General features: G+C 40.3%; 1 protein-coding gene across 1 annotated transcript in view; it reads left to right on the top strand.

Annotated features, from left to right (window-relative positions):
• Nucleotides 1-2,304: 2,304 nt before the first annotated feature.
• The window catches only part of THOC2 (THO complex subunit 2), a gene marked incomplete at its 5' end in the record, with an annotated part of 95,316 nt that continues 86,944 nt past the window's right edge, over nucleotides 2,305-10,676 (top strand). Inside the window, one exon of the mRNA XM_084258525.1 lies at nucleotides 2,305-2,375. Coding sequence (XP_084114651.1) covers nucleotides 2,305-2,375 — 71 coding nt within the window. The remainder of the gene's footprint in view (nucleotides 2,376-10,676) is intronic.

The following is a 10,676-nucleotide window of genomic DNA, read 5'->3' as shown; positions in this document are numbered from 1 at the left end:
CTAATGGGCCAGGGACGTTGCTAAAATCCTGTAACACACAAGGTCCCACCCCGACTCCTGGCACCCTACAAAGAATGATCTGATCACAAATGTGGATAGTGGACAGTGCTGTCGATTATAAGATTAAATTTACATAAACAGCAGGATAGTACTTCTGGAATCACAGAAGTCATCTTGTATTGATCAGTTCCAAATTTTCTTTTTTTATTTATTTTTTAAAAATTTAAAAAAAAATTATTTATTTATACAAGCACTGGGTACATACAGTCAGAAGCGCGGGAGGGTGAGAGAATTCACCAGACTCAGAGCCGAGAGCAGAGCAGGCGGACTGACGAAGTACACTGCTGAGGGAAGCGGCCGGTGGATGGCAGGAGAGGTCTGAGCGCCATGTGGGACCCTCGCCCGGCGGCCGGGGATTGAACCGGCGCTGCAGAGGCTGCGGGCAGCTTCGCAACCCAGCGCTCAACCGCTGCGCCCAACTGCTGCGCCACCGGGGAGGCCCCACTTCCAAATTTTCTAGGGAGGATGATGGTTTAATGAGGATTCACTATACCACTCTCATTTTCTATATATTTAAACTTTTCCATAACAATGAAAAATGAAAAAATGAAGGGTGCACATATCTCTGAATCTCTCTGAAATGGCAGAAACATAAGCAGAAGTTAGCAAAAATGAACAGTGTATATTCTGTAATGGGTGGCTTTAGAATTTCAAAGTCAGTCAGGACATTAGGCATCCAGATATTGATGGTGAAAAAAAATCACAAGCAATGTAGTATTTTCCTAGAACTCATATTTTGAATATTGCCTTTCTCCTGAAGAGTTTTTCAATGCAAATGAACCTCATTCTTTTGGCAAAACTCGCCAAATTTAGAAGATACAAGTTCTAAAGTTCATATTTTAATGTATGTGTGGTAGGATTTCATTTGGTTTGTCTGTGTTTTCTAAATTTTCTGCCAAACGAATATTTAAAAAACCTTTTGAGTTTTAATTCTAGAGCAATGTGAGCTCTAGAATTGGATTGCATAAAATGTTGCACAAAAAGAAGAGTATGCCCTTCATCCAGGTTCCTAAAATGCTAATGTTTCACGTTTGCTTAAGTATCCTTTTATTCTGAAGATTTTTAGAGTAAGTTGCAAAATAATGTTCCATCATCTCTAAATATTTCAGCACTTTCTTAAGTAAGGATTTTCACCGGACCACAGTAGAAGTATTAAAATGAAGAAATTAACATAGATAGGGTATTATTTCTTAATCTACAGATATTCAGATTCAGTTGATTGCTCCAAATAAATGCCCATTTAAGCAAAAGAAAATGTTTTTTTTTTCCTGGCCAGGAGCCAGTTGTGCTGTTTCCTTTAATCTGGAAGAGTTCCTCAATCTGCCTTTGTCTTTAATGACTTTGAGGATTTGGGAGAGGAAGCCAGTAGTTTTGTAGATTATCCCCGCTGTTCTCTCAAGATCAAATTCAGGCCAAGCGAATTTTGACAAGATGAATACTATGAAATCGGTTAGTGTTTTTCTTAGCGCCTGTAAGGAAGTCCAGTTCTTGGGGTCGCTTATTTCCATCAGTCAGGACGGTGTCCGCCATGGCTTATCACTGTAAAGTTTCTATTTTGTCTTTTGATATAGTATCGTGTGTGAGAGATACTTTGACGCCCCGTAATGTAAACAAGTTGTTTTTCATCATACTTGCGCCCCCTAGTTTTGCGTAAGGTTACAGTGACAGCCGCAAATACAGTAGAAATGTCAGCACGCCGGCCAACTTTTGTTTCCTCCTTGCTAGATTGTATTCTTGTAATTAGCATAACGCCTGGTACGAAGTAAATGGCTGCTGCTTCTTTCTTTTGATCTCACCGGTTAGCAGGGAATCTTGTAACTGATCGGCTTATGACTGTCTTTCCCACAGACTGAGAGCTCGTTGAGGGTAGGCATGAGGATTTATTGTTTCTCTATCACCAGTGTCTAGCATCTACTAGGTGCTTGAAAAAGACATGTTTGAAGTAGATACTATGGAAGAAGATTAGCGCTACAAGAGTCCCGGGATGGCATTTTCCCTGATCTAAAGCGAAACGAGGGCACGGGTTGGAAGGGCGCGACCCGCGTAGACACTTTGCGAAGGGACCCACGGGGTTCCGCCACCCGCCGGGCGGCCGCGCCTCGGGCTTCCGCGGGTGGGGACTCCAGTGGGGCGGGAAATCGAAAACCGAACTCTCGGCTCCCGGCATTCCTCGTGGGCGGTGCTCCCCTTTGACCCCTCGCTCGCGTGCTACACATCCGGGCCTCTGCTACTAGTGAGGGGAAGATGGCGGCCGCAACTGTGGTGGTTCCCGCAGAGTGGATAAAGAACTGGGAGAAATCGGGGAGAGGCGAATTGTGAGTGTCCGGATTGGAGGGGGGCGCGCAGCCGGGCCGGGCTTGGGTATCGGCCGCACTCTCACTAGAGTGGGGAGCGGGGGGGGGGGGAGATGTGCCCCCTCCCCCATCTGGGCGGCGGGCGTGGATGGTTGGCTAGGAGTTTCGAACTCGGGGAGAAGAGGTGCTGGTAACCGTCGCCAACCTCCTTCCCTCCCCGGCCTCCCCGAAATCGCCGCTGCCCGCCTTAGCCCGCCTTCTTTTACCCTCTCAGCAGAAGTCCCGTTCCGTCCCCGCGGGTGCCTGCACTCCCGCTCGCTCGCTTTTTGTCCCCTTCGCTTGAGCTCACTTGGCTCCTTTCTCTAGGGAACGGCGCCGGGGCGGGGAAGGGGGTGTCGGACTTGCCGTCGCTGGGTCCCAGTTCTTCACTTTGCACCTTTCCGACTCCGCAGTTGGGAGCCCGGCGCCTCCCTCTGCTTGAAGTCGGAGGGGGGCGAACCGTCCCGACTCCCTCCCCTCCTCTTCGGCCGCCGCTGCAAAGCCCGGAGCGGGCATCGTGATGAACCCCGCTTGGCACCTTGGCCCTCCGGGGGAACGGCCTCTGACTGTCCCGGCTTCGCGCGGCGCCGCGGGCTGTGGAAGTGTATCCGCTTTCGCCGAAGACCGGCCGGCGTTTCTTTTGCTCCGTTTTTTCACCTTAGAACCATTTCGGGCTGGATTCAACTTTCGTCATTACATGTTTCCTAAACCCCATTTTGTCCTGGGACTGCAATTAATTTTGGCAACTCTCCAAGCTTCTCGAGTACCTAGAATAACGCGTTTCGTTTAGTCTGTAAAACTTGGTTCTTTTTCAGTAATAGAGAAAACAGTAATTTGCCATACCCGCGGTTTCTCGCCCCAAATTTCAGCTCCTTCTGTCGGAAAAAAAAAATCGTTTAATCAGCCAAACAAATTCCAGGCTTAAAAACAAGTAACTTCTAATTTCTTCCTCTGAATCGCTTTGGAAGCTTAAAGCTCAACCCTGTGTGAGATGAACTCGTGTTAGCCATTTTTTGTCGTCTTTGCCCCTCCACCCCCTTCCAGTAGGCAGTGTAAGGTTGATGGCCGGTACGAACCGTGCAAATCTTTGAAACTTAGTTGCTTGAAACGAAACGTGGGCTACGCGTTGCAGGATCTTGCGCTTGTAACGTTGTCGGCCTATATGCGTCCCCCTCCCCCGCGCTCTCACGGCCTTACGGAGTCTTAGCAGTGTGAGCTCTAGAATTGGATCGCCAGACTAAGCGGCCTCCTTAGCCACTTAACTAGCTGAGTGACCTTGGGTAAGTTCCTTAACCACTTCGACCGTTTCTCCTTGAGTAAATTGGGACTAATAAGTACTCAAAGGGTTGTTGTGGAGACTAAATAATGCCTGTAAAGCACTTGGCTTATAGTAAGTGCTCAAGTGATAGCTATTAAAAGTAATATTATTCCAATCTTTAGATATTTAAACTTCCCTGGACAGCTCTTGCACTGTAAGTCTGTACCACTCAGGTTAGCAATTAATTGGTCTCTGACCCTTGTTTCATGTGCTTTTAGCTCTCTAAGGAATTGAGAGACCCTTGAAGAGTGGGAACTAAGTATCATATTTCTTTTTGGTCAACTCTTCGGCCTCAAACCCCCTCCACCTTTCTAGCATATGCTTCAAGTGCTTTTTTTTTTTTTTTTTTTGATTCTTTAACCGACCAAGAAGTCTATTTGATAAACATCCATTTTTAACCGGTAGCAACTTTTTTCCAATTCTTCCGTACCTGCTAGTTGACAGATCGCTATTAATCCTCCCGTGTGCTGAGAAGGTAGAACAGGAAGTGCCTAAACCAAAAAAAAAAAAAGAACCATCCTCTTCATCTGTGTTAGATGAGGATAAACTCCCGCCCCCCCCCAAAGTAAATCTCTTCACCTTGTTTACTTTTAAAACCAGTTTATATTCTAGGGACTGTCATCTTTGTAGATTGCTCACCTTCCTCCTTCCAGCTGTTTTGGACAGTTTTGCTGTTATTACTCCGACCTTAGAATGAATGGTTATTAGGGCTAGGAGGGGAAATTCTTCTTGGCACTGACTGGCAGTGGTTGGAGAAAAACAGTGATGTGGGAGGTTGAAATACCTAGTCAAAATGGAATTTTAGACTCACTTTATATATATTTACGTGACCCATGGTACCTGTATAGTTCCTGTTATTTGAAGAGCTGCTTCAAAACTGTTATTAGGACTTACATGTATGTAGTTGTTACATGGTTTGTGTAATGTAGTTTGAATTATTGTAGATCCAGATCAGTATGATCAGTTTTTTAATTGTATTATGTTACATGAAGAGAGTTTAAAGTTGTTGGTTGTGTGAAATAATGAAGTATTTTAGTCAAGCACATCAAGTATGTAGACTTCATTTATATAACCTTTTTCCTCTTTGAAAACTTCTGCAGATGGTTAACCTTGGAGTTTCTGTGTCTTGCTAAAGATAGATGTTAGCATTTTCATTTTATTAGAACAAAATGGTGTTGTAAATGTTACAAAAAACAGCCTCAACTATAAAACAGCAACTGGGAATCTTAAAAGGTAATGTGCCACCAAATTATTATTAGTGAATCTATTTATAGATTTGGCTTGTAGAATATGACCATTATTTAAATTTTATCTTGAATGGAATTTTCCTTTAAAAAAATTATTTTTGCATAGAAGAACTGGGGTGTAGGCCAGAGGTTCAGGGGATGAGAGAGGACCGACCAGAGACAGAGTGGGGAGGAGAACAGGCGGATCCCCTGAAATACAGTGCTGAGGGGATCAGCCAGGAGACAGGAGAGGTCTGCTGTGCCATATGGGCCAGCTACCTGCCCAGGGGCTCGAACTCATGCTGCAGTGGCTGTTGATAGCCTGATAGCTGACTTTAACCCCTGTGTGATGTATCTCATGAGGTTGTTCATTTCTTGACTCATCACTTCTTACAAGTATTAGTCTGTGTGTTTGGAGTTGTCATTAAGCATACAAGTATTAAGGCAACATATGAGATGTATGAGGACATTCATAACTTTAGGAGAGGTTAGATTCTTAATTGTGCCTCTTGAAAAGCAACTGTCTATTCAAATGGGAGATCTTGGCTTTGAGGAATAATTTTTGTATTTAGGTAGTTAAGGAGAAAATAAAACTATTTTGCCCACATTTGAATCTGAATGATCAGTCATGTACCTTGCTAACCTGTTTGCACAGATACTATATTTTTAATGGTAAATTATCCAATTTTTGAGATAATCTTTTGCAAGAGATAATTGAAAAGACAAAGGAGGATTCTCAAAACGTAATTAAGTATCCTTTCCATTAACACTTAGATCTATAATCACAGGTTCCACATGTGAGTGCAAACTCTTTCAAATTCTGCAAAATATGCAACATAAGGATTTAATGGCTTTCATTTTGGAATTAGGTTTAATTTCTTGGTAGTTTCATATTAGCAAAGGACTTCCCATGATTAAACTAATAAACTTGCATGTAGGGTAGATTTGGTGGAGAATTTTGCTTTTAGTAGAAATCATTAATACGGTGAGCTCAGCATTTCTTTGTGGCACAGACAACCTTAATGGAGGATTTATGTTCCAAGCTCTTAATGTGAAGATGTTAGCCTCATGTCAATACTTGATCTAATTTTTGATATATGTGTTAGGTACCATTTGTTTGAATAACTTAATTCTTTTTCAAAACTTTCATATCCATTAGAAATTTTTGTTAATGTTTCACATTACTAATTTTTGGTAGTTATAATAAAGTTTTATAATTGCTGAATGCTGTGGTTGTCATTCATTTTCACCTGCCATTAAATGATTTTACACATTTCAGAACTTATCTGAGAATATTCGGATGTTCCCTGTTGTCTGACCTGATGTGGGAGGGGGGAGTTTGCAGCAAATAATCATTTTAAGAAACTTTAGTCTTGGTCGTTGTCTTTTTTTTCCTTTTTCAAAAGGTGCTCTAAATTCAGCCAAAGTTTTATCTGAAACCTTTTCTCCATGTCTGTTTTCATTTGGCATTTGCTTTCTCATTTTCACCTTTATTACAGGTTAAGTGTAAGCATTGTTTGTTTTTTTTTTTTCCCCCTGGTAAGAGAAATGTATTCTTCAGAAAACATAGCAATATCAGGAAATTTTTTAGGCTACTGCTTTCTTTGTTATAAAAATTAAATTACTCCATATGCTTAAATTCTCATTGAGTACTCTTTATGCATTTGTGTGCAGAATCTCCTGTCTTTCATTTCTTCTGTACCTTTTTGTTATAAATGCAAGTTTTCATTTTCATAAGTGTTTCACGATAAAACTGTATTGTCACAATATTCATTTTTGTCAGTTGTTTCTGTTTTAAGAATTGTAATGCAGATAGCAAATTGCTTAACCAAATTTAGCCTTTTCTGTTTTGTTTTTAAGAACTAATTGAAACACACATTGACATCAGCTTTTTATAGGTGAAGCCAGCTTTGCAAGGTTGAGCATAATCAAGTAGTTCAGGCTTGTGCTGTGTTTCCTTTATTGCTGGAAAAAGGGGGCAAGTAAGGTGGAAATAAATAAATACTCATGTTAAGAAGTATTCACAAATTACTTTGGTCCTTGGAAGAATTTAAGACTTTCAGTTTAAGTTTCTTTAATCTTTTTTAAAAAGATTTATTTATGCACACAAGAACTGGACTACAGGCCCGAGGTGGTGGTGTGTGTGTGTTTGTGAGAGGATTCACCAGAGACAGAGCGGGGAGAAGAACAGCCAGACTGACTGAAATACACTGCTGAGGGGAGCAGCGGATGAGACAGGAGAGGTCTGCTGCGCCATGTGGGTTGTTCCCTGGCTGGCCAGGGATTGAACTCGTGAACTGCAGTGGCTGCAGATAGCTTCATAGGTTGTGTCTTAACCCCCTGTGCCACCAGGGAGGCAGGCCCCAGTTTCTTTAATCTTTGACAGAAAAGTAGATTCTGTCTTTGTTCTCAGGGTCCTGAGATAGCATCTTCACAATAGCACTAAATGTTTTAAAAGTGGTAAAAAATAGAAAACTCAATTGTTTGAAGGTTATTCATGGATTAAATTAATTAATTGCATTTGGACTGAGACAGAATATTTTATTTTTTTAAGTCACATTAAAATGGACAACCATTGGTGGTGGTTTGTTTCTCCCCTTGAAATTTAGGACAGAGTACTAAATAAAACTGTTCAATAGGTGTAATAAGACAGATGCCCCATTCAGAAGCAGAATGTTTCTTTAAGGATACTTCATTCTCTTCTGTTAGTGGGTTAGTTAGGGAGAGGAGCACAGACAAATCTGATTGGGAGAATATTCTTAGGAATTGTTTTTAGCTTCCTTCTGTAACTTAGGAGAATGCTTTGCTTTTATTTTTTTTTACCATGCAATTGACCTATTCTCAAATATTGATTTGCTGGTTGTTTATATAACCATGTAACTTTGGGAGTACAATTTCAAACCTCTGTCTGTGCACATGCTTCACTCATCCTCCACCAAAGATCCAGTGCCAATAGCCTATCACGTTTCCTCCCTGTCTCCTCTTCCTTCATCCCCCTTCATCCCTTCTGATAATAATTATATTTTTCACAGAGTTTAAGAATTATTTTTGCTGCGCTTTGCCAGTTTGTTTTCTTTGGTTATTTATATTCCAAAATCAGTGAAACTGTCCATTAATTGTCTTTTACTTCCTGACTCATTTCTCTTTGCATAATCACCTCAAGATCCATCCATTTTTGTCCCCAAATGTACTGCTTCATCTTTTTAATAGCTGAGCAGTATTCCATCGAGTACACATTCCACATTTTGTTTATTCAGTCACCTGTCAGTAGGCATTTAGGTTGATTCCATGACTTTGCTGTTGTGAATAATCCTGCTATGAACATAAGAGTGCATGAATCTTTCCATATAGTGTTTTCATATTCTTTGGGTAAATACCTAGCAGTGGTATTGCTAGATCATATGGCATTCCCCCCCTTTTTTGAGGTATCTTCATGTTTTCATAGATGTTGCTGCAAATTAATTCCCACCAACGGTGGCTGAGTATTCCTTTCTCTCCACATCTTTGTCACCATCCATTGTATGAAGAAATCTTTTATACTAGGGAAATAGAAGTATGTTATACAAGGGAAGTGCTTTATCATAATAGCCCATTGATGATTTCTGATACAATTTGAGCAAATTCTTGAGTTGCTAATAGTTTGTAATGACATTACCATCTACATCCTAGTGAATGTTTGTGGCCTTGTGATTGAAAGACTAGAAATGTATTTTAGTTATTTCTTAAAATTATGTAACAATTAGATTAGGTGGAATTTTTTTTTTTTTGAAGATTTATTTATTTATTTATACAAGCACTGGGTACAATCAGAAGCTCAGGAGGGTGAGAGAATTCACCAGAGCCAGAGCGGGGAACAGAACAGGCAGAGTGACGAAATATATTGCTGAGGGGAGCAGCGGGCGCCACATGAGAGGTCTGTGCACCATGTGGGACCCTCGCTGGCGGCTGGGGATTGAACCTGCTGCAGAGGCTGCGGGTAGCTTTGCAGCCCAGCGCTCAAATGCGGCGCCACCAGGGGAGGCCCTAGGTGGAATTTGGAACACCAATACTCCCCTTGTTGCTGGTGGAAGGATTTTGCAAAGAACATATGCAATAGGCTTATTAAAGCAAATAGAAAAATGAAGCTATTTAAAGTGTAAATAAGCAGATATAGTCACCATAAGGAACATTTGATTTAGCATTTTAGTAGCCTGAGTACAAAGGGAAAGATGAGTTGATATGTTACATTCTTTTTTAAAAGGCAGGTTTCCTGCTATTGCATTCTAAAGGGAATTGAACCTATGGGGGCAGTGAGAAACACAAGGGGAAATTGTTTTAATTCTTTATAACAAATATAGAAGCAGTTTTGACACACTTTCTTATACTCAACAACAACAAAAAAGGAACTAGGTGGCAGACATTTTTAGGTTATATTCTCTAGTGCTAGTCTGAAGCAGATGATTCTAGGTTTTGGAAATAATCACGTGAGACCTACAAGTGAATTGTTGGTGAGGAAGTTTATTGACTTAACAACTTGAGCTGCTCATCATGATGTTGAAATATTGAAATAAAAGACACAAGAGAGGTGACGGGGCTTGGATAATCTGCAGAATAGGTAATCTTTCTGTGGATGATTATAGTGTGGTATCATATTTAACTTTAGGTTGATAGATGAACATAGTCTTAAAGACTTAAAATTATTTTGACTATGAAAAAAGGATTGCTAAACATGAAAGCAAGAGACATACATTTATTGGTTCTTTTTTTTAGAGCCTTGTGCAACTTATAATATTTCCTCCTAAGTTGTGAAATTAAAAAAAAAAAAAGCCAGAAAAGTGCTTAAAACCTAAATGAAGAACTTAAGAGTCATTGTGAGATGTACGCCCATGCACCTCTCACCCAGGTCAAGACATCATAACCCGCTTCCTGATGGAACCCTCTTCATCTCCCCTTTGGTAACCATTTGCCTGGCATTTATGCTTTTCTTTATTTACATTTACAGCTTTGTTATCCAGTAAGCTTAACTTTGTTCTTTTTGAATTTCTTGTAAACGGGATCAGAGAGTCCATTCTATTGTATCTGGTGGTTTTTGTTCAATTTTGTGTGTTTAGAGTCCATTCATATTTTTTTAAATTTTATGTATTTTTTAAATCATTTTTCATTTTTGCACAATGTATGCATTTTCATCTTGGTTATAGTCCCTATACAATTCCTACCCCCCTTATTTTGACCCTAATCCCACCTCCCCTTTCCCCCCCACCCCGTAGTGTGTTTCTGGTTTATAGTTGCTTGTTGATTTTGATTTTAAAGACTAATTATAATAAATAAAAATCAAAATCAGTGAGTTCATTCATATTTTTGCAAGTATTTGTAGTTCTTTCATTTTTATAGTTGCAAAATACTCCGTTGTATAACTACACCACAAATTGCTTATCTTTTATGCCATTGATGAATTTTGTTGTTTTGAGATTTTTTTGGCTATTACCAACAGTGCCAATAGAAGCATTCTTATATTAGTATCTTGGTGTGCACAGGCATGTTTTTTTGTGGGATGTAAACTTAAGTGCAGAATTGCTGGGCTCTAGATTCTGATAAACTTTAGCTCTAGTAGATACTATCAAACTATTTCAAAATATACTCCCACTAGCAGTGTATGAGAGTTCACCTTGGTTTATATCCTGGCTATTGTTGACTATTGTCAGACTTTAAAATCTTTGTCAGTGTGGTGTGCATGTATTTTATTGGGAGTTATATTTTCCT

The sequence above is a fragment of the Talpa europaea genome (assembly GCF_964194135.1).
Source record: "Talpa europaea genome assembly, chromosome: X".
NCBI lineage: Eukaryota > Metazoa > Chordata > Mammalia > Eulipotyphla > Talpidae > Talpa > Talpa europaea.
Note: the sequence above shows the minus strand (reverse complement) of the source record. Positions and strands in the feature narration are given on the sequence as shown.